The sequence below is a fragment of the Seriola aureovittata genome, chromosome 16, assembly GCF_021018895.1.
Source record: "Seriola aureovittata isolate HTS-2021-v1 ecotype China chromosome 16, ASM2101889v1, whole genome shotgun sequence".
Classification (NCBI taxonomy): Eukaryota; Metazoa; Chordata; class Actinopteri; order Carangiformes; family Carangidae; genus Seriola; species Seriola aureovittata.
The window spans coordinates 205,828-230,133 of NC_079379.1; the positions used below are offsets into that span (position 1 = coordinate 205,828).

The window sequence follows — 24,306 nt, forward strand, 5'->3', positions numbered from 1 at the left end:
CTCAAAACACTGAGCTCCTATATAGTGTGACCTATAGAGCAAACAGCATGACTGGCTTTTAATCTGCTGACAAATAAGAACAATTCCTCCTTAACAAAACCCCCTTTTTGCCCCCCTCCCACCCCAAAAAACAAAACCGTGGTCCACATGACATGTACCGAGGTCTTCCGAGTGATGCCACCTCAACTGTGTTATGAGAATATATATCGACCACCATGAATATGGTCTATGAGAAGTCCTGTTATTAAAAATGTACTCCTTAATTGGAATTTAAATATCAAAATGAAAAAACCTGGCAGAACAGAAAAATGATTAACCAAGGGAGCCAGAGGGGCAAAAACCTATTTAAGTCAGACTGTCTAAGTATCGCAGAGATTTATATATCCATCAGTAAGGTTATATAGAATAAAGTTAAATTGAAAGGGTTTTAAAGAATGAATGTGTGAAAACAAAGTGTGACCTTACATTCAGGGTAACATATTAAGCGTCAAATTCTATCAACAACATTAGCTTCCATTTCTATATAAGCCTCAATATGTCAATCAATTATTTTATCACATAATTTCTCTCTTGTATGCTCATTAGTGCGCACTTCAATGTGTAATATAACACTTTCCATGTAGTCTGTAGCCAATTCAGCTTTTTCAGTAGGGTGATAGTTTTCAATACACCTCTTGCAGCTGCAGCATCCTCAAACGATGCCGCTTTTCACCAAGTTTAACCTAAAACATTGCTAGCTATTGTATTTAGTATTGCAGTCCCCTTTTCATGCAGATACGTCTGACCTCTGTGAATTTGCTTCTCTTTTCTCTAACATCCTAAGTAAAACCAGGGAAGAAATCCACTTTAGCGCCTTTCCATTGAGATGTTCCAAGTTCCCTGGCTCTGAGTCAGACTTTTTTGTTGTCAGTAAACTGTAAGAATCTTACCAGGATGTAGCGGGGGCCGGTCGAGCATCCTGTGTGGTCCTGGTGGTTGTGCTTTAATGTTGTGGGTACATGGTGAGCCCTCTCAATAATCATCTCATCTGCAGCTTCTCGAACTTCTGTATTTTCTCTTGTAGGTCACGATTTATGTTGTGTATTTCATTCAGAATGTCATTGTCATCCACCATCCTGCTCAACATGTCCACGCTACCAACTTTGTTACAAGTTTGGTCGCTAGCTTCGGTGCTATTAGCCTCGTTAGCCCGGGGCTGTGTCGACAACATTTGATTAATTTTCAGGCCTGAGGCCTTTCTCGTTCGTGTATTTTTAGATTTGCTCATGAGTTCTATCTCTTAGATAACTTTGTGTGTTTAAAGTAATGTATTTGGCGAATATTAATTAACAAAAACAGCTGAAACATCTCCGCCTCTTCAGCAAGCAACTGCTCCTTGCCACATAATCACTAGAAGTCTCCAGTATAACAGAATATTGTTTCTTAAAGTTATTTTTTGGGCATTTTTTCCTTTATTTTGATAGAGAGGAAAGTCAGGGAGAGAGAGGGGATGACATGCAGCAAAGGGCCATGGGTTGGACTCGCACCCATGGCTGCTGCAGTTAGGACTAAGCCTATGTGGTACGTGCTCTACCAGGTGAGGCCCACTATAACTGAATATTGACATATAGATGTCTTCAGGTAAACTTGTAAACTACGAAGAGTTAACTTTGAGAAGAGACCAGGATCATATCTGTTCTATATGATATGAGAACTGTAGCCATTTCTTTTTGGGTAAGTCATTTTCTGACTTGTGAATATAAAGGCGTTCTTGCAGTACTACTACATGGCTATATACTTAACGTCTTAATGGAAATTTGAAAAACATTTGTCCTGCTTTTGTCTTTGTTTTCATAAATTGTTAATGCTGTCATTCTGCCTATCACTTTTGCTGCATCATCCAGGTAAATATGTGGAGAGACAGCTCTGCCGTGATGCGATCCTGCCCATGCCTGTCATCTGTGAGATGCCTTGTCCCAAGGACTGTGTCCTGAGCCCCTGGACCCCCTGGTCTCTTTGCTCACATACCTGCTCTGGAAAAAACACAGAGGGCAAACAGACCAGAGCTCGCTCCATCCTGGCCTATAATGCAGGAGAAGGTAGGAACTGCATAAAGAGAACATAATACATTGGTTGAGTTAGATACAAAATTTTCCTAAAATGGGACTCGTATCAAACATTGCATTACTTAGGAATCATTCAGTCAGTGTTACCTGATAGGACCTAAGATATTAACCCTAACCATGAGATATCCACAATAATCAGTATCTGCCTTCATAAACCTACCATATATTATCATACCATATATTACCACAGTGGTGCTGGTAGTGCAAATCTTAAACTCACAGTTTTTACTGCATATCTCATTTGCTTCTTCTGCTTATATAATGCAAGTAAAATGTCAAAGTGAAATGATTTATTCTGTGTGTTGCTCTACAGCGACTGCAAAAGTTGTGGCATGGGTTACTGTGATGAAGGGTAAGAAGTGACTGGTAGAAAAACAAGGAAAGGAAAACAAACTGCAGAATTATCACTAGACCAAAACAGTGATTTAATATGAGATACAATATGTTTTCACCTTTTAAAAATTCACAAGAATTTTGCATTTACTTCTGTTCAAGGTCCTTCCCTGCTGTCGTTGGTGCATCCAATATTCGGTACATTCATATTTGATGTTGTTAGAGGACAGCAAGTGTTTTTTGCTGATGTAGTGTGTAGTCTCCTTATGTTTAACATGTGGGAAATAGAAATGTAGCTATCGTGATGTAATCTCTTCTGCCGATCTGCTGGCCCAGCAATATCCCTTTGGTTTTAGAATAGAAAAAAAGCTCTTACACACTACTAGTAGTACTGAATATTCTGTAGCATTAAATGTTTCAAAAGGTCAGTAGCGGATATCTAAATCATGCTGGAATTATGCTGAAGTAACTGCCTCTGGGTTAAAGCCTAGCACCCCGGGCTATCACACTGTGAGAAGTGACCCATTCTCACCACACCTCGTTATGGGGAAAAAGGGGAGATGGCACAGATAGTTAACATCAAGCTTGGCAGCAGATTAGAATTGTATCCTTTACACCCCTGCTATCCTGCTTACTGTTCTTGATGTCTGACTTCCGGACCGCATTGTGAGACATCATTACTGGCCATCAGAGTAGAGAGGATTAAAGCGGAGAGAACTCCCCGTATAAAGATTTCGATCAAAAGCTACGCTCAAAGCTACATTCAGTCATCACAGTAGGAAAATGTCACAGTCACAATCTGAACTTTACTCAGTGAAAACCAGGAAATGTTTTATTGCATGCATAGCTGTGTTATTGAGGCTGTAGTTAATGTGGCTTTCACAAAACCTTTGTCAAAGGTCTTAGTTTAATAGCTTTGACCATCATTCGTATCAGTTAAGATACTGTTTTAATTATCAGTTTAGCTGATGGGATACAAAGTGGTGACAAATCTGTTAATCTTTTCATGGGGCAGCACAAACACAGGCAGGCTAAATTATTTCCAGTAACCCACCATTCTAGACCACTAATGTGGAATTTAAAATGAAGGTAAACAATAAAGTAACTGCTACAACCTTTTGTTCTGCTATTAAACTGTCATGCAGTATGTTTGGGTTAGAGCTGAAATAAGGAGCAGTTAGCTTAGTTTAGTATGAAGATTCTCAGTCATCCAGGTCATGGTGTCTGTAAGAGCTTTATGAAGGCAACTGGACTTGCTTGAGGTTCTTGAAGATGTTTAATCTCATCCAAAAGGCTTCTTTAATTAAAGTACCAAAAAGTACCAACTACACTTCTTTGAATGGCCCCTTGAGGCTTGCTCCAAAAGCGAATCAATCCCCATGAACTCCCATGTTAAGATGCCCAACTTTACAGCAGAAATAAACATGTTTACAGCCTGGTACAAAAAAAGGTTTGGTCTCTACAGCTTATTTCCTATTTCATGACAACTGTACATGGCGCATTTAAATTTTATTAAGAATTAAAGTTTTGCATAATTGAAGGCATGGCCTCTTTGAGTGACAGGTAGGTGACTGTTTGCCTGCCACAAACCAGCATGCACTGAAGCCTCAGCTCAACACGTGTCACACCTCTTTGACAATTTTTGGATTAGCTGGGAGTTCGGCAGAGTCAGGTACTGGCAAGATGCCGATGGTGGAACCGCCCACTTTGAGCTACAAAACTGCTCTTCAGAAGTATAGGGGCTACGTCCATCTTTATTTACAGTCAATGGTCCTTTCTGGCCATAATGTGCACATTGCTGTCCTCAAATGATGCAGGTGGACTGCTGAGTCCTGACCTGTGGAGTTTGCTCTCCTGTGTTGTACGATGCACTTGTGAAGTGGTTGTTCTGTTTCCCCAACGTACAGGTCTGTGCATTCTTCGCTGCATTTAACGGCATACACGACATGGCTTCCAATTGTGAAAGATCCTCCTTTTTAGATACTCTACTTGGAATGACTACTGGAATGACACACTATTCAGTTTATTGTTGTTTTCTTCTGTCTGTTCTGTATCTTTTTATGGTTTTGACAAAAGTCCAGTTTGGCTAACCATGTTTTTTAATTGCTTCCCTGACGTGTTAAAAATATGATGAATACTGGTGAAGAATTGTTTACAGGACAGCAAAAGTGACATAGCTCATTTTCAGCCACTTGATCTTTGCATATTTCCGATACATGCTGAGTTTAATTGATAGCATGTAAATATTTATCAGTTAACAGTTTAATTAGCCAGTGCAGCAATATTGGTGTGTTTTTGAGCTCCAGACCAGAAATGACTGGCCTTATGGAATCCAATGTTTGAGATTTTGTTTGGACTCTTGTCATTGTCATTTCCTGGTTTATTTTTTAGTTATTTTCCTTGTGTGTCATGATGTGTTTACTTCCTATCTTTGTCCTGTTTCCCTCCTAATTGATTGTCTGCCCCGGCCTAATGTATTTCACCTGTGTTCTATCACCCTTGCCTCCCTTGTGTCTATTTAGTCTCTGTGCTCCCATTTGTCTCTGTCAGTTTGTCTGTTATTGTCCCCTGTGTTCGCTGTTCAAGTTACCAATGCTTCTGTATCTGTTTGAGTTCCCTGTGTTCCTGTCACAGTTTAAGGTAGGGCTGGACCCAAATGCAGACCAAACACAAGGGAGTAGGTGGAAAAGGAGATATTTTTTAATTACAAAAAGACAAGGAACATGAACGGAAACCAGAAGCACGAGGAACACAGGGAACATGAACAGGAACCAGAAGCACGAGGAACACAGGGAACATGAACAGGAACCAGAAGCATGAGGAACACAGGGAACATGAACAGGAACCAGAAGCACGAGGAACACAGGGATCTTGAACAGGAACCAGAAGCACGAGGAACACAGGGAACATGAACAGGAACCAGAAGCACGAGGAACACAGGGAACATGAACAGGAACCAGAAGCACGAGGAACACAGGGATCTTGAACAGAAACAGATGCACGGTTAACTTGAATGGGTAACACAGGGGGACTTTGTGTTGACAAAGGCAAGATTGACGATTCAAAATGGTCACTGTGACCACATGGCCTGAACAAGGAAGACTACACAAGATGGCGGTAAACAAAGAAATACTCAAAATGGCCACTGAGACCACCTGGTGTGTGGGGGAGGGAAGGAGTGACTTTTTTTGTTAGCCTATAGCTCATGTAATCTAAAGTTTAGCAGTTTAACTGCTCACAGCTCTACACTGATGTAACGGCACAAATCACAATAGAAATATTTGATATATGATGAGAAGTGCGAATAAATCTTCAGTTCGTTATGAAACTGACAAATTTAGGTGATTGGGAAACACTGGTGGATTTACCAGGTAAAAAACAAAGAATGCTTCTCTGCAGAGCCTCATGCTAGAGACATCTATGATACATGACGTTATACAATAAACATCATGTCACAAAGATGCTCCGACCTTCTGAGGCTGCATTGTAATGTTCCACCTGAGGTAGAGTGTATGCACTCTGTGCGCCCGTGTATGTTGGCACATATCACTCTCTTGACAATGCGCCCTTAAAATAACAGTGAAACTGTAACGGGTATGGAGAGAACCCAATAGCAGCACAAGTGAACCAGGTTTTAGTCTTGAAACAGTCTTTATTCAGCAGATTAGAACACATACACAGCTAACCTGAGGATGGCAGTAGAGAACTTGATTCAGGTGAGTATGGCAGGATGTGGATCCGGACCTTGAGACGGAGTTGGTGGGGCTGAGTGCCAACAAGCCACAGGCAGACGAGGAACAGAAAACAGGCAGGCAATACTTGTAGTCGGGGACAGAGGGCTGGTGGATTTACCGGGGCTGAGACGTGAGGCAAAGGTCGGAGGCAAGTCAGGTCGATACCAGGTAAGCAGTCCGGGAACAAGTGCTGGAGAGTCAGGCATGAGAGCGAAAAAAACAATGGCTTGATTGGAGATGGTGAGCTGGTGAGAGCAGCAGGTGAAAACAGTTAGGCTGATGAGGGGTGTGGCTGAGCAGCAGAGCAGGAGAGGGGCAGAGCAGACGCTGACAGAAACACTAAGCAACTGATTTAAGACCAGGTTTTTGTTGGTCAGTCACTTTCAGCTGCCTCAATATAAGCAATGCGCCAACACTGTGCCTGACCACACCTCATTTCAAGACCAACACACCCATGGGCGCACAGATGAGCACTCGTGTATTTGCTATGTAAACAACATGGGCACTGGACAGGAAATGTGAACTGTGTCAATCTGAAACTAGCAAAGACATTTGTGTCACACTTTGCGCCAGGTGTAAGATAAAGTCAATTGTCTTTTAGACTTCCCTGGTTTATAGGCATGAATTACCTTCATTTTCAGATCCTACGTCAAGTTTTACCACAAGGTTTGAAAAATCGGAGAACTTATCAGCTCTGAAATTGTCATCAGCTGATAATTCCTGCTTGACCTGCCTTACAATCCTAATAAGCCAGTCAAGGCCTAATGAGTTAATGACGTTCTGAGTGTTTTACAAGTAGAAGGTGCCCAAACTTTTGCATATGTCACAACTTTGAACGTCATGTATTAGCTCCAATTAGAGTTTTCTTTTTGCCTGAAGTACAGCTAAAACATTGACACTGGTTTGTACCATTCCACTGTTTCTCAGGTGGAATTCTCTGTCCCAACATCAGTGCCCTGCAGGAGGTGAGGAACTGCAACGACCATCCCTGCACTGTGTACCACTGGCAAACAAGTCCGTGGGGGCAGTGCATAGAGGACTCCTCCATTCCGGCCACCAATACATCTGTGAGCCGAACACATGGTGACGATGCCTCCTGCTCAGTGGGGATGCAAACCCGCAAGGTCATCTGTATCCGGGTCAATGTGGGCCAGGTTCCTCCCAAAAAGTAAGATTCCCCATAATTCTTGACTTTAGGTGTGAATGAAAGTTGTCTTTCCATCTTTTCTGCACTGTGAAACAGGATTATTTCAATTTGGAGCCAGGTACTCAAGATGTTATTAGTTGACCTTAGTCTTGGAGGAAAGCAAAATTCTTCCCTCATCTCAGTTTCTAAAGGCATGTAGAAATCAATTAGGTATACTTGTCGGCCAGATTCTAGCCAGGAGACCACCAGGGTATTAGAAGAGCACGCGTAAAAGGAGTTTTCATAGCATCCTTATTTTGATCACAATTGTACCGTTTTTCCACCAAAATTAGCGAGTGTTGCTACTCCTGTAAAAGTATCAGACTGTCCGTCTGACACCCTTTGATTGGTGATTGTGTGTTTTTAAAAACTTATTTCAGGGCTGCAGCTCACTCTCAGAGGAGATTGTTGCTGCAGTGTGTCTGGTTTAACAGCAGGTGACAGGTCTGTCTACAGTGTCTGTGCTCTGAAAGATGTTACAGCAGGAAAAGGGGAGAAAATTAGCATGTATCAATGCCAATCAGAGCCAGAGGTGATTTATCCATCCAATTATCCATGAGGCTACTTTGTTTCTCTGTGGAGATACTAAGATACTAATGCTATGTTATCACTTTCCTTTTTTAGTTCCAGTGATGAAGAAAAATATCTATATGTTCAAATGAACATGGGGGCCTTAAGAAATTATTTGAAATTTATGTCTGAGTTACAAATGTAGTTGATTCTATAGATGAAAGAGCATAAAATGGGGTAACATGAAATGTCAGCCTCTGAATCACTCCCGGGGGGGGACGACAGTGGAAACAGCTTTTATTCACCAGTTACAGTGATCAAAAAGCTTGGGATGGAATCATTCCTATACAAATCATCCTATACATCATTTCCAGTTATTATTATTTGGCCAAGTTTCGCATTTCTTGCTCATTCCAGCTCATGGCAATTTTAGCCGCAGCACAAGACTAATAATAATAATAATTATAATAATAATAATAATCATTAACCTGAGCAAAAACCCCTTTTGGGGTTAGAACCCTAATTATAACCGCAAGCAGCAATTCGCGGGTTCTATCAGTTCTGCGCTCCACTGAGAGAAGCAGCCGAATTTTGGCTACTTAATGCTTTGGTAGATCTACTTGCAATAACAACCTGAAGATTTTTACCAAGTTTTATGATGATCAGACAAATGGTTAATGAGTTATGGCCTATTTTTAGGCTATTTTTTAACCTTTTAATGTTATGCTAATTAGCTCAAAATCCATATTGGTAGTCAGTATCATCACAGAAGCTTCTTGTAGAGAATATTGACCTGTAGCAGAGAGGTAAATTTGAAGACAATGGGACACTGTGTAGCAGGGGAGCCTTTCAAACTTTTTACAATTTTGACTCATTTATAGCGCCACCATATGGCCAAATGTGACAATATGTTTTTTGAAGCATTTACACACCATTTGGAGTTATGTTAAGCATAAACAAAAGGGTGCTTTTCCTTCAGGGTTAGAACCCTAATTAATGCAGTGCATTATGAATGGAAGTGTCAGTTTACAGCCACTGCTGCAATACACACACACACACACACACACACACACACACACACATCCAGTCACAGTCTCACAATAGGACCCAGTACTGAATTCAGGCGCATGGGGAACCTAGTGAACTCAGTATGGTTCTTTTGGCTCAGATCCAGCACATTTTATTAGATTTTCAAGTACTCTGGGTGTGATTCTGAGCATGTCACTGATGTACTTTCAGGTGTCCTGAGAGTCTGCGCCCAGACACCGTCAGGCCCTGCTTACTGCCATGCAAGAGAGACTGTATTGTCACCCCATACAGCGACTGGAGCCCCTGTCCATCAACATGTCAAGCAGGTAGCTTCACTCCACACAGTGATGCTTCACAGGGTGTGTACGACTGTGTTCTCAATTGATGAAGCATACAGATTATTTCAGCACCAGCAGACAGAAAATAAAATACGATACACACACTCAAGCAGAATATCAAAAAGTTTGAGTCGTGTTAATAAATGCAGTGGAAATGTAGTGTTTTTAAAAAAAAAAAAAAAAAAAAAAAATTATTCAGTTTCCCCAAAGAAAATGTTTAGTGGAGGTGGTAAGCATCGAAGGGCATCGAGTGAAACAGCTGTTTTATTCTTTTATGCTAAAGATTAAACAGGTATTATTTTTATAAAAGGGCAGAAAATTTGTCGGCCACTTAAGAAGGGGCAGCTGCTGCTGCACTAAACAGCTGCTGGAGATGCTGAAAGTGTTGGTTCATTTGGAACCTATTGTCCACACAAACAAGTCAAATGAAATAGGAGAGCTCCCAACACTTGTCAGTCTCAGTGTTAGACATCTGTGTGGCTGTCATTCTCTTGAATTTTTGTTTTATATATTGGCCTATTTACTCCTCAGAAGCTGCTGAACAAATCCTGTAATCACTCCATTCTCTTCTATCCATGTACAGCTTATGCACGTGTCTTTCTTTTTGCTCAATAGCTCTGATAAAAAATTATCCATTAACAGCAACTTTAGGCTTGTGATACACTTGCTTTTTACCAAGACATGAATAGACAAGCAATCAGGGGACAATACCATCCCTGTATTTATAGCCCTCTGAAAGCTCTGTAATCCTGTCCAGTATGATGGAGCTGCTTTACATTCTGTAAGTCATCACAGTCCTTAATAAATGATCCTACAACATGAATCACAAAAACTCTGACATTGCTGAACTGCAATATGACATAATAGTCCACATATAGACCTGGACTTCTTGTAAAGTCAATAACCTTTACTGCCTGTGGAGGTGTATTGGATACCACAGAGCAGATGATGGAGATGGTAATCAGTATTCCACTTGATTGCATTAGCCTTCCCTGAAGTGGTCACTTTGAGCAGAGTGTGAGCAGATAGGTGCATTGCACAACATGGATACCAACTGGGCTTCATTACATATATTCTATGTTGAAACATTTACTGAAACACAGTCAAGCGCACACAAATTACATCTGTTTTATCAGTACCTTTTCAAAGACATGGGATGTGCTTGAACTCAAGATATGACCACATCAACAGCTTCTCTTTACTTTGATATAAACATTTAATCTACTGTATTTTGTATTTTGTATGTGTTGTGTTTTCCTGTGGCTTCCTTTAGGTGGTAACACTAAGAAGAAGCAGTATAGGAAACGTATTGTTATCCAGTTAACAGCCAATGGGGGGCAGGACTGTCCTGAAGTGCTGACCCAGGAGAGGGAGTGTGACGCTCCATCTGTCTGTCAAGGATATCGGTAACTGGTCCTTTTTATAATACGTATATTGTTATGTTATTATATTGTTACATTGTGGTAAATGACTACACTGCTACACAAAAAATTAAGGGAATACTTAAATACCACATGGGATCTTGATGAATGAATTATTCAAGTTGAAAATCTTTACTGATGTACATTATATAATTTGTTGAAAACAAAATGACATAACAGTCAATGGAAACCAAAATCTTCAACCCATTGAGGGCTGTATTCACAATAACACCAAAAATCTGAGTAAAAACTTGAAATCACAGGCTGATCCAACTTGCATGAATTTCATCATGGCAACTCATTATGTGACTCTTTAGTATGAATGGCCCCCATGTGCCTGTATGCACTCCCAACAACGTCAGGCATGCTCCTGATGAGTTGGCAGATGGTGTCATGGGGGATCCTCTCCCAGACCCCGATCAGGGCATCTGAGCTCCTGGACAGTCTTTGGTAATACTTGGTAGCATCGGATGCATTGATATGTGACATCCCATAGGTGCTCAATTGGATTAAGGTCAGGGGAACGTGAGGGCCAGTAAATGGCATCAAGAAGTTCCTGGATGATGAAGGCATTGAGACAGTCTTGCTAGTTCAGACTATATTTTATTTGAACACAAGTGCTGGATGACAGATGAAATATCTGCGGATAGTTGCAAGTGACTACTCCCCAAATCCTCTCTTTTTCCAGTAACTATGTTTCACAATCTATGGCCCCTCTCCCAGAACATTTGTACCGGTTGTGCTGACATTGTATGTCAACACATCCTCTTTCACATTAACAGTCACCACATCCTCTCACACCCCTCACATCCACAGCAAAACATGAGTAAGTACTAAACTACTAAATACGTGAATGCATAAGATTAGATTGCAATTTAGATACATATGATAGATACATGGATACATAGATATGACTTTTGCTACCACACCTACATACTCTGGCCACATGAGGCCGGGCATTGTCCTGCACCAGGAGGAACCCAGGGTCCACTGCACCAGCGTAAGGTCTGACAATCGCTCTGAGGATTGTCCAGACTCTTTAACGCCTGTCACATGTGGTCAGTGTGAACCTGATCTTATCTGTGAAGAGAACTGGCGGACTGGCGGAAAATTCTGCAAATTCTGGTGTTCTCTGGCGAATGCCAATCAAGTTGCGTGGTGCTGGACTGTGAGCACAGGTCCCACTAGAGGACATCGGGCCCACATGACACCCTCATGGAGTCTGTTTCTGAGAAGTTTGGTCAGAAACATGTACACCAGTAGCCTGCTGAAGGTCATTTGGGCTGTGGCAGTGTTCTTCCTGTTCCTCTTCGCACAAAGGTGCAGGTACCAGTCCTGCTGCTGGGTTGATGCCCTTCTACGGCCCTGTCCAGTTCTCCTCGAGTAATGGCTGGTCTTCTGCCATCTCCTCGATGCTCTTGAGACTGTGCTGGGAGACACAGTAAACCTTCCGACCGCACGTATGGATGTACCATCCCGGAGGAGCTGGACTACCTGTGCAACCTGATTGGGCTGCAGGTCCCGCCTCATGCTCAACTAGAGAGGAATCAGTCAGGAAAGATAAGGAGAGAGCAATTGTCTGTGTGTGTCTGTGGTCTGTTTCAGTAAAAATAATATTTTTATTCTCCCCAGCAGAGGTAGCCGAACTAGTTGGACTGGTCTTGTGCAACCTTGGATATCAAGTGTTCATAGCTGTTCCAAACAGCCACACTGGAAGGTGGAGTGAAAAGCCAGCTGTCATAGAGAGGAGGGGGTTGTGACAATTGTTTAATATGGAGATGATTGATTGATTAATAATAATAATTGATTAGTTGGTAAAAAAAATATTAGTTTTAAATCAAAACGACCAGCTCCGGTTTTGTTCATGCTCTCAAATGTAAATATTTGCTTGTTTTCTTAGTCTGCTATGATAAATGAATTAACTGTTAAGTAAAACAGTTCATTTTCACTGGAGACAGTCTCTTTTGGAAGACATTCATGGACTCAGTTCACATGAAAAATTACAGAAATAGTTGTGTAAAAAGTAAAAGGAGTTTAAGGAAGAAGTTTGGACAACAGCCCAAAACACTTCCCATTAGGAGAAATCTGTGGCAAATTTAGACACGATGCAGATTCAAACACACAAACAAAAATAAAAACAAATACAACAACACAAATGTCGTGCAAATGAAAAAACACACTGCAGGAAGCCAAAACAAATACATGAACAGCAAACATGCAGCAAATACAGAAACAAAGCAAAAACAAAAGCACACAAACCCCCAAAATAAATGCAAAAAAAAATGCTGTATATCCTGACAAAAACACAAGTTCTCCAGGCCTCTAGGGAGAGCTTTAAGTGGAACAGCCTGAACTTTGCCCCAAGAGAGATACCGCAAAGACACAAATACGTACATGCCACATTGACCGATGGATCGTGCGCCAATGTCATCGCCATTTTGGAACAGGCAAGACTGGCCTGTAAACAAATACTTGTGGAGGAGCTGCATTATTCTGGATAAAAAGCATTGTAATGTTTACATTTCTCAATAGATTTAATTGAGTTGTTTTTATATTCAAGGGTTTATGATCTATGTGGAGTAAAAATAACAGTTTTGTTTTCAGTAACTTAGAATCTGAATAGTTATGGCTGCAATCATTCAAGGAGGAGTGTGTATCAACATTAGGTTTACATGAACTGAATTACTGATGTTTAAAATAATTAATTGTCATAAGGAATTGTTAAATGTGAAACACAGCACCACAGCAAATATCAAAATCAGTCAAAATAGTACTACTACTGTAATTAACCATCATTGAGAAAAATGTAATAAAATCATGACAAAAATAAAATTCCTTATGACAATGAATTATTTTCCACCACTTAATTAATACAGTTCTGGTAAACCTAACATTGATGGGGAGTGTAGGGGAGTGCAGGAGAGGCATTGAGACAAGGCACTCGGGAGCGAGCATAAATGTCACATCTTTTGCATTTTCCAGAAAATTCATCCTGTGTCCTTCACACAGAAATTTACAGCCAACTGAGAAAGTCGAGGAAGGTCTCATTTTTCAGACTACATTACAATGCATTCACACATCAGCAATAGAAAAGCGATTAACACATGTAAATAGCTTCACATTCTTACAAAGTACCTTTAAACTTTTAGTTGTGCTTTCTATCTAGTTCAGGGACTCACCTTTCACTCTCCCTTTGCTCTCTAAATGCAGGACACCTCTGATTCTTGTTCCACTTCTTCTTTAGTTGGAAAACTCACAAGTGGCGGCGATGCCAGCTCATTCCATGGTCAGTTCGTCAGGACAGTCCAGGAGCTCAGGAGGAGTGTGGGACGGGGTTGCAGATTCGAGGTGAGGACAGCCATGCACACAGACTTACACACTCTCTTTGCAAGAGCCCAGAACAAGACAGTTGACATCTCACTAATAACTGGGGGCTGCATGCTACTTTCATCCAGCTGCAAATGCTTTGGGACTAGCTAAATAAATTGGTTTGGACTAAATGACACTCAGTTATATATAGCTCTGTCAACAAGTGACTATGCACCAAATGACTCCCTGTGTCTGTGCATTGACCAAATTAATGAGAGGGTGCGCTAAAATTTCCCCCAACTAAACAAAGTCAAAACTCAGATAAATGTCTTTGGTGCTAAAGAAGGAAGGTTGAATGTTGGTGCGCATCTTGATTCCCTTTCTTTGAAGCCTAAACACCAGGTCAGAAATCTTTGTGTTTTCATTGACTCTGATTTTAAATTTAAACAGCCTAATATCATCTTGATAATATAGCAATAATTAGAGGATACATGTTAAAACCAGAGCTAGTGAAACTTATTCATGCTTTAATTTCCAGTACGTTTGACTACTGTAGTCTTTTTGCAGGCCTGAGGCAGCTACAGCTTATTCAGAACGCTGCTGCTGGAGTTCTAATACAGACCAAGACAGCTGAACATATTATACGTTCTCACATCTCTGCATTAGCTACCAGTGTCTTTTACTTGTCGACAAATCACTATATGGTTTAGGCCCTAAGTACATCTCCGACTTGCTTCCACACTATGACCCCTCAGGATCATCAGGGACCATTCTGCTTAGTGTTCCTAGGATTACTACAAAACAGGATGAAGCTGCATCAACTCATTCCACACAGCTGGAATAAATTTATGGAGGATCTCAAATGTGCCCCAACTCAACTCTAACAGGCCAAAGACTCTATATCATATTCACCTATACTTTTAATTAACACACTGTGACTCTTTGTTTGTGTGTGTGTTTTTTTTTATTGTTTATAGTCTTATACTAATAATTTTTTTTTATTTGCTCTATTCTTTTAAATATTTTTATGTAAAGCACTTTGAATTGCCTTTTTGTATGAAATGTGCTATATAAACAGGGGTGCACATAACTTTTTCAGTGACTTACTCAGGTGAGTACCAGGAGATGGTGTTTGGTACTCACCTCATACGTAGTGTAGCGTTAACACCATATTTTAGAATTTACTCGTTGAAATGAGGCACCAGTCCTCTAGGAGGACAACAATGAATTACTTCATTGCAAAATTTATCAATCTCATATCGGAAGCCATGACTTCTGGATTCAATGGATCTCCAGTCTCTACGTCAAAAGAATACAACAGGACAACAGCTGGGTGTAAATAAAGGAGTTTATTAACTAAAGTACTATCTACAGAGTAAATGCAAGGTGTAATAATCATAAAGATGAAAATAATAAGGAAATGAGCAGAGTGATGAGTTGGCAATGGTGGGAGAGAATATGTTATGGCTATACAGCTAATGATACTACATCTACGAATTAGGTTTGATGATTAAATATTGCTATATTTCGACATCAACCCAGTCAAGAGCAGAGTGTTAGTACCGGCCTACTGTGAGTTGAAGACCCTCGGCTGGAGCCCAGGTGGCTGTGGTTGCCGTAGTAACCTCAGAGACGCGTGATCTAGGTGGATTCTCCTGGAGGCCGTGTCCCGTTATCACGATGATGGATTCTGCCGGTGTCTCAGCGGTTCAGCTCTGGTGGAAATAAACTCTAATGCTCTTCACTTTGGCTGGATAACTTTAGAGGAGACTAGCGTTGACCAGATGACTCTAAAGTTGTCAAAATCTTCAAAAAGGAAAACTTGATGATGATTAAAAGTTACAAAATTACTCTGAGGCACTTCTGTTGTTTTGGTTCAGTTGGTCTTGACTTGGCTTATAAAAATAAAAGATTGTGCATGTAGGCAAAAATGACGTTACTTGGAGCTTCTGGCAAAGAAAAATTAAAGACGCAAAAAGTGCAAAAATGACTAAGAGCCATGAGTTTGTGGCGAGCAGCTTAGAGCTAAGAGTTTACATGACTACAGAGCCGGGCTTTGAGCAAAGATCTCAGCTTCTAGTTTCTGCATCGTTTTCTAGCTTCAGCTTTTCAGCCTCTAGGTTTTAGCTTTGTTTCTCGCATCTGTTTTGTCATCAGGGTTTCTCTGACTTTTCTGAACTGACATCTGACCTCTTCTCAGCTTTCAGGCTTTTCTGCACTTCTCTGACTTTGTGACCATGTGTGACTTGATCACGACTGTTTTATCCCCTGGGGGCTGGCGCATGTTTCAGGGGCGTCACCCGTCATCTCCTGTGTTTCCACTTGGAGAAGAGGGTAATTTTCCACTGAACTTTGGAATAATTTAATTCTAGAATTTACTTATAAACTCGCACATCCGTCTTCCACCATGAGTTACAGAACAGCTAGATATTTAATTTTACATTCTTCCTTAGATCTGTGTCTGTGAAGAGAGTTCTGCTGGTCACTACCCAGGATTGGAATGTGGGTTGTAGTTTATGACTCTTATCTAGAGAGGGACAGAGGAAGGGAGGTTGGTGTGTGTGTTCATGCATGGCACAGACAGGCCAGGATTCAGACCTTAGTGTTAGTCAGTCCTTTTGTTGTTACTTGTCCTATATAAGAAACAATCAAATATCATTAGACAAAGTCTTATTGTTACAATCTGGAGATTTTGCCTATATTCTCCAGTTGTCTGGTGTCCATTGGTTAATCCTCTGGAGCTGACCCTTTGACCTTTGGTCTGGTTCTGTGTCTCTCGGACATGCTAAAAGCATGGTCTGTTTGTGGAAGAGGGGTCCTTTGTCTCTGTTTCCTATCAATTTGATAGTTTGATGGTGGGAAGAGTCGCAAAGTGTCAATTGTGGGTCCGTAACTCTGCATGTCCTTGCAATGAACTTCCTTAATGGCTTGTGACTGATGCCAGGCCAGGTATGTATGCTACAGTAGTGAGGTCATAATAAGTGCAGTCTTCCTCGCTGTCCTTCTCGGTGTCTCCCTCACAGTCCTCTACTTCAGCTTCCTGCATGGTAGATGATGAAGATGCTGCAGATGCACCTCCCTGTCCCTGCATGAGCCTCCAATTAGCTGTCTCCATCCTCAGGTCAACTGCTGGCTTTGTCAAATGTCTCTGTTGTCTTCTTTGAGAGGTCAATGTGCATCAGGGCTGAGAGACGAGCAGGTGACAGATGAGATCTGTACTTGGTTTTTCTTATGTTGAGATGTGAGAATCCCCTTTCACAGGCTGCACTGCTCAAAGGCAGTGTAAGAGACAGTTTAACCACATTGATTGATGTTGGAGTAAGCATCTGGATTGCTTGTATTTATTATTTGGACCAAGTCATACACAGAGGGGGCTGCCAAGCGTTTTCCTGCTTGCTTTAAGCACATCCATTCTCTCAAAGTGCTGTCGCTGTCAAGCTGCAAGCTGGCCTCATATTTCTGAAGAATGGTCCAAATTGTTGTGTTGCCCAAACAGTGGAGGTCTTGCATTTCTTGAGGCCAAGTTGAAGGATCAAATTCTAATAAATGATCACATGACCTGAGGGAGTCATACCTGATTTCAGACTCTTCAATTAACCCCCTGAGTAAGTTTGTCTTGTCCCTGTCGGCATCAACATTAGAAACAGTGTATGTTCTGTAGTGGTCTTCACCATCAAGCAGAAGTGTGAACTGTCCAATGGCCACCATGAGTTCATCCTTACATTCTCCAATGGTCAGCTTTTCCTTCTGAAACCTAATAGATGTGGTCTTTAAAATGTTGCCATTGTTGAGCATGTTGGCCAGAAAACACATTCTCTGCAGATATGCTGGAAGTCACTGTTATCAATCGTGGCCAGTTGCATTTTAATGACTGGCAATAGTCTTGAAATTTTTAACAGTGTCTTATACCTCCATGCAGACCATCTGATATTATAAAACTTATCCAGTTTCACAAAAGCGACCCTATTCTCTTCACACAACTCCTTCAGCACAGCCATGTTTTTTGCTCCACCTTTTTGTAAATAAAGCTACCACAGCTTGAACACGGAGCTATTAAAGGTCTCACAGTACAGAATGTTGCGATCAGCTGATTTTGCGCAGTTCTCTGGTGTGTGTGTGGTGCACAGAATGAAAGTTTTGGCACAATGCTGTTGTACATATTGACGTTGAGTTTGTGTGCATGTTGACCAACTTCGTCATCCAGTCATCCTAGCCTGCGTTCTGGAGAAGCTTCCCAAAATTCAGCAGACTCCATCTTGGCTCTTAACTCCCCGCTGAAAGCCTACATGATCCATGTTCCCCCTTCACTTGAATGATATGCACCTCTGACATTTACTCCAAGCTGCTCCAGTAAAGGAATATCCTCTCATAGGAGGACATGGGACCTGCATGTTTAGCTTTATGAAAGGCTAGTAGTCTAATATTACACAGAGCCTGCCGTTGTTCTTCATTCAGCTTGTTTTACCATCTAGCAAGTGGTGGGATATTTCTTCTTGACTAGCTTGTTTATTAGCAATAGCTTGTGCCACATTCATGTGCTCCTTGCTCCTTGCTTGTCAAACAAAGGATGATTGAAATTCTTTGAGCCTATATAACATGCACTTGTTTTGTCTATGAGATGTGGATGCGAGCAGCATATCTTGCAGCACATTTCTGTGCGCTCATAATTAGCTTCAAGCCAAGGCACATCTTGAAGCCATTTTTCAGAAAAGAAATCTTTTCTTCTGCTTTGGCTCGGTTTGCCATTTCTTTGCAGGTGGCAAAATGCCAAAGTGGCTGCCTAATCTCTGCTGTTTTTGGACATCTCCTACAGTAGGCCACTGCACTGTGTGTTGAAAATAAACACGTGTAGCCGAGATAAGTGGTGTTGATGACCTGTCAGGTACGCAAAGGCGCCATAGTGAAACAAGTGACGTTATGCATTCCTAATACCTGCATACCAGTTATATGCATCCCTGTATATAAATCAACTTGCCTTGCCTGAAATGTTACCTCATAATCAAATGCTGGTCTGAAATTAGCAGTACTGCTATTTTTCATAAATGTTGCTGAGCTAAGTGAGCCAGCTACACACTGCTATTTGTAAGGGGTAACAAGCCCAAAAAGTTGGAAAACACTGTTTTTGTGCTATGACATGACAATCAATTTGCAGAATATTGAGACATGCATAATCCATCACAGTGAACATCTAGTTTGCAGAAGTCTTCGTCAATTTTCCATCATTGTTTCTGGCTTGATAATGCATTAAATGGTGTGATGGAAATATGAAAATGAAAAGTTGACAAAGTGGCCAAGCTGTCTTTGTATATTTTAATAAGAGCTTTGCAAGGATCAGTGTACAGTCACAACGGTGTGTAATTGCAGACTGAAATCGAACAAAGAGTGTACATGAACTTTGTAGGAAGAGAGAAGAAGGAGGCATGGTCAGGATGTGTGTGTGAACAATTATGGATGCTATCAAAACTGTCTAACTGTCAAAAAGACCACTCAAAGGACCCCTAATTTTATACCAGATATGGAGTTTGTGAGGACAGATCCACAGTACCAGATATTGGGTCTGAGCTCTGCCTCACGAGCGGGACACCATAAATGTTTGACCTTCATTTGCCTATAAATTTATTGGCTATCATAAATTAAGAAAAATATTAATATTAAAAATAAGTTTAAAATGAATTTAACTCCTTAAGGCACAAGCCTAAACTAATACGCAAAATAGCCAATATTGGTTTAATAATTATTACTATTAATCTGGAACTCTGATTAATAATGACCTTAATAACTATAACCAAATTACTGTATCAACAGTAAGTTAAAGTTTAAGGATTGGAATTCTACTGAGTAGAGGTTGGCAATATTCACACTTGTGCAACATTAAACACACCAGTAGTTATACTTAAAGACATTTATTTACAATGGAACAGAGTAAAAACACAATGTCTAATCTAGTATATACAGGTGTGTGTATGTGTGTGTGTATGGGGGTGTGTCTGTGGGGACACAGACAAAGGCAAGATGGCAGATTCAAAATAGTCGCTGTGACCACATGACCTGAACAAAGAAGACTACACAAGATGGAGGTAAACAAAGAAGTTACTCAAAATGGCCTCTGAGACCACCTTTCTTTGTTAGCCTAGCTCATGTAACCAAAAGGTACCAGGTTAAGGGGGAGGTTAGCTGCATGCAGGTTCTAGAACTGAGCTGTACTACAAATATAGATAGATAGATATATAGATACATACATACATACATACATACATACATACATACATACATACATACATACTTTATTTATCCCCTAGGGGAAATTCATGTGTCCATTAGCTCATTGTTGATGGTGATAATAATAATAATAATAATAATAATAATAATAATAATAATAATAATAATAATAATAATAATTGAATTGAATCGATTCAGGGAATCAGTGGCAATACCCAGATCTAATACATTATAAACAATAACTATTAGTCCAGTTCATGAGCCAGTATTTTTGGCTGAGGTGTTGTGTGTATATATATATATATATATATATGTATGTGTATATATATACTGTATATATATATATATATATATATATTATGTTCAAATGATTTACCATATCATTACTATAAAAATAATGATGTAACATTGACCAGTGGTATGCCTGAAACAACAAGCTAAAATCTAAAACTGTATAGGATGCATTAAAAAATGGTACGCAAAGATTTTAACTATACAAATTATAATAACTGATTAACTGAGTATTCATAAATTGTTAAATCAAGTGTCCACCCAACTGTCAAATTGGGTGGTTAAAATATCTATACACAACATGGTTATATCAGCAGTTTATTATTTTTTCTGTCCTACACAGGACACTCAGCATGATCTGTTGTGATGATGATTTTAGCTCCTAAAAATGTGCTGTTCTTCTAAGATATGTTTCTGAGGGGGCTTCTGCTGACGTCATGATAGGAGAAGCATCCTAATTCACCTGTTGCAGGGAAAAACCCTCAAAAACTAGCCAAAACTTTGCTTGAACTCCTAACAATTATTGCAAATCCGTAAGAGTGAAGACGGCAATGTCCGCGTTAAAAAAGGACACAAAAAATTGTCAAAACACACGCCGACAACAGCATGGCAGCAGTGCTTACAGAACTTAGAAATCCACGGAAGGAACATACGGAGGCTTCCCAGGACACAAAGGCTACTTTATCAAGAGTTGAATCTACTCTTAGTGATGTGTTGGGTGTACAAAAAAATGGAACAACAGAGGTTGAACAAAGAGTGAGCGACATGGAGGATAAAACACTACGACACGAAAGAGCCATCCGTTATCTACTCTTCACAGAGATGCAAAACTATCCGCCAGGTGTGAGGAGTTAAAGTCCAGAGATAGAAAGAATAATTTGCGCATATATGGAGTTAAAGAAGGGAAGAAAAGGACAATATGATTGACTACATAACCAACTTGATGTGCACCTTGGTTGACTTACTAGAAGATATGGCCATGTGTAGAAAGAGCCTCGCTGACAAAGAGCATCGCTCGCTGACAATGAAACCCAAAAATTCTACCCCTCCGAAGTCCATTATCGTCGGATTCTCTGACTACATAGTTAAAGACATGAGACTTCAACAAGCCCAGGAAATTACGAAAGGTGATATTCCAAGGACTGCAGATTTTTTTCGACCGGGACTACATGAAAGATGTACAGAAGAAACGCAAACAGGTACAGGAGGTGATAAAACAACTTCGGGAGAAAAGAGTGAAAGCCCAGTTAACTTTCCATGCCCAGTTGAAAATTAATTTGTAAATCTGGCGTGAAGACCTTCATAGCACTTGCAGATGCAGCCCCGGTCCTCAGAGAGATGGGAATTCATGTTATGGTGGAAGAACGGGAGAAGCTACAGAAACTGCTGCGTAATCTGTGGGACATGGCATCAGGACTATCAATGATGACAAGTGCGGACTTGCAGGTTTTCGTTCAAAGTGAATATTGAATAGCAGATGACGTAGAGATGTAAACTGACAAGACTCTTTTAAATTACTGGTTGGGAGTCAACCCTACCTTATAGGCCTAGATTGCCTTGTTTTCATAATAAGGAAAAGGGTGAGAACAAGAGGGATTTTCTCTTTCAGATGGAGAAGGAGAAGGATTCTTGCTTTTTTCTTCTGTCTATATATCTTTGTTTGTTTATTTATTTATTTTTAACCAAGCAACTCTAATCAAGCAACTTGTTGTTAAATAGTTGCTGTAGTTCTGTGTGTGTTACCCGGCCAGCCTAAGTTTACCTTCTCTGTCAGAAGCTGAAGCTTTAGAAATGGTATCAGATATTACAGAAAATGAAATATGGGATTCAATTAAAAAAAACAAAAAACAATAAATCCCCAGGGACAGATGGACTACCCGCAGAATTGTATAAATGTTTCATTGATGATCTAGCACCAATTGTAACTCAAGTTTTTGATTATGTATTGTCTAAAATGGACCTACCAAATTCATGGTCAGAGCAACAAACAACCTCAAAAGATTGGAAATCCTTCCCATGAACAAATTACCAACGCTGCTCTTTATGTTTACTAGAGGTCCCCATATCCACATTCAAAACAATCAATTAAGAATCAATGAATGGTTATCTAAATTTATTTGGGTAAATAGAAGACCCAGGATTAAACTCAAAAGACTGTTAAACTCAAAAGAAAATGGGAGCCTGAACCTACCAAATCTGAAAAAGTATTATTGGGCAGCCCAGCTCAGATCAATGGTAACATTGGTAACCCAAGATGAAGATACCTTATGGGTTGGAATAGAACAGAGCGATTCCCTAAATATGCCTTTGGACACAGGCCCATTCTTAAATCAAGATACCTGGAGAATAAAAAAAAACAACGTTTGGATAAAAAACACTCTAAAAACATGGTCAAAATGGAGAATGAAATTAAGACTCCCCTCATCAATAAAAAGAGCAATGAAGATTGCACATAAATGAGTTTCTACCATCTAAACTAGAAACAGGATTTAAAAAATGGGAAAAAAGGGTTTGATTGTGTTGGGTCAGCTGTTTGATGGAGGAGATCTAATGTCATTTCAACAACTTAAACAAAAATACAGTCTTCTAACCCAGCTTAGAAATTATTTACAGAAACACAAAGAGTGGGATAAATTGTGTGCCTTATCATCCATTATAGAGATTTTTTTAAATTAACAATAATAGGAACTATTAAAAAGAAGATGATATCACATATTTACATACAAATATTACAAGATGAATCAAAGGATAACAGTTTGGATATCAAGGAGAAATGGGAACTAGAGATGAACAGCATAATTTTGGATAAAGACTGGTTTGTTCACGTAAAGAGGGACGCAAAGTAACAAATAACCCCACATGGAAGGAATTCAAATGAAAAGTTGAGATGAGACTCCTTTGAGATTCCTTTTGTCAATTCCAAATTTGTTAACACCCCCAATCAAAGCTGGAGGGGCTGTGGCCTGATAGGACACCACACCCACATTTTCTAGGACTGTCCTAAGTTATTAGACTACTGGCAAAACATAAAAAAGAAAAAAAAGAATGTTTTAAATATAGAATTGCCCCTTGAACCATCTTACCTTATATTAGGTATCTTACCACAAAATATAGAAGATAAAAATAAGATTTTATTATTAAGAGTCCTTCTAATTGCCAAGAGGATGATAACTGTCTGTTGGCTACAACCACAACCCCCCATGATGACACAATGGAAAAAAAGAGTTGAAGAAGTCTATAATATGTAATCATAACTGCAAAGCTAACATTAAAAACTGAGAACTTTTTGGCCAAATGGTCCCCAATATATACATTCTTTTTCAACCGATGTGAACATTTTTTTTAACTCATCATTAATTCAACATGTAATTTATGTATGTGTATCAACATTTGTACGTAGATGGGTACGTATGCATACATGTACATATATATTTATATTTATATATTAATTTACTATTTGTCACCTTATTTTTCCTTCTTGTCCTTATTTGAATAATAACATTATATGTTATCCCCCAATCATCATTATTATCCAAATGAAGATAATATTTTTATGCTCTGCACTGGATGACAAAATACACCACCCATTTCTGTACATCGAAACTGAACACAGACATTGTATGGACACTTGGACTCATGGACTGCCCTAAACAGACATGTGCCTGTGCTGTTATTGAACAGTTCTGTAGAGTATTATTTGTTGAACTGAAATAAATAGAAGTTGCTGAGTGAGAATTCAGGCAGACATTTAACTTTTTATCAGTACACACACCCAGACTCTCTTAAAGTTTGAGAGACAGAGGCCTTTCTCTAATTCCAATAATGAGCATC

The 24,306-nt window shown here is 39.9% G+C and overlaps 1 protein-coding gene across 1 annotated transcript in view; it reads left to right on the forward strand.

The window, feature by feature from the left end:
• The window catches only part of thsd7aa (thrombospondin, type I, domain containing 7Aa), a 201,387-nt gene that overhangs the window by 119,186 nt on the left and 57,895 nt on the right, over nt 1-24,306 (forward strand). The window contains exons 7-11 of the mRNA XM_056399169.1: nt 1,884-2,078; nt 7,100-7,340; nt 9,108-9,223; nt 10,509-10,641; nt 13,901-14,004. Of these exons, the coding sequence (XP_056255144.1) occupies nt 1,884-2,078; nt 7,100-7,340; nt 9,108-9,223; nt 10,509-10,641; nt 13,901-14,004 (789 nt within the window). The remainder of the gene's footprint in view (nt 1-1,883; nt 2,079-7,099; nt 7,341-9,107; nt 9,224-10,508; nt 10,642-13,900; nt 14,005-24,306) is intronic.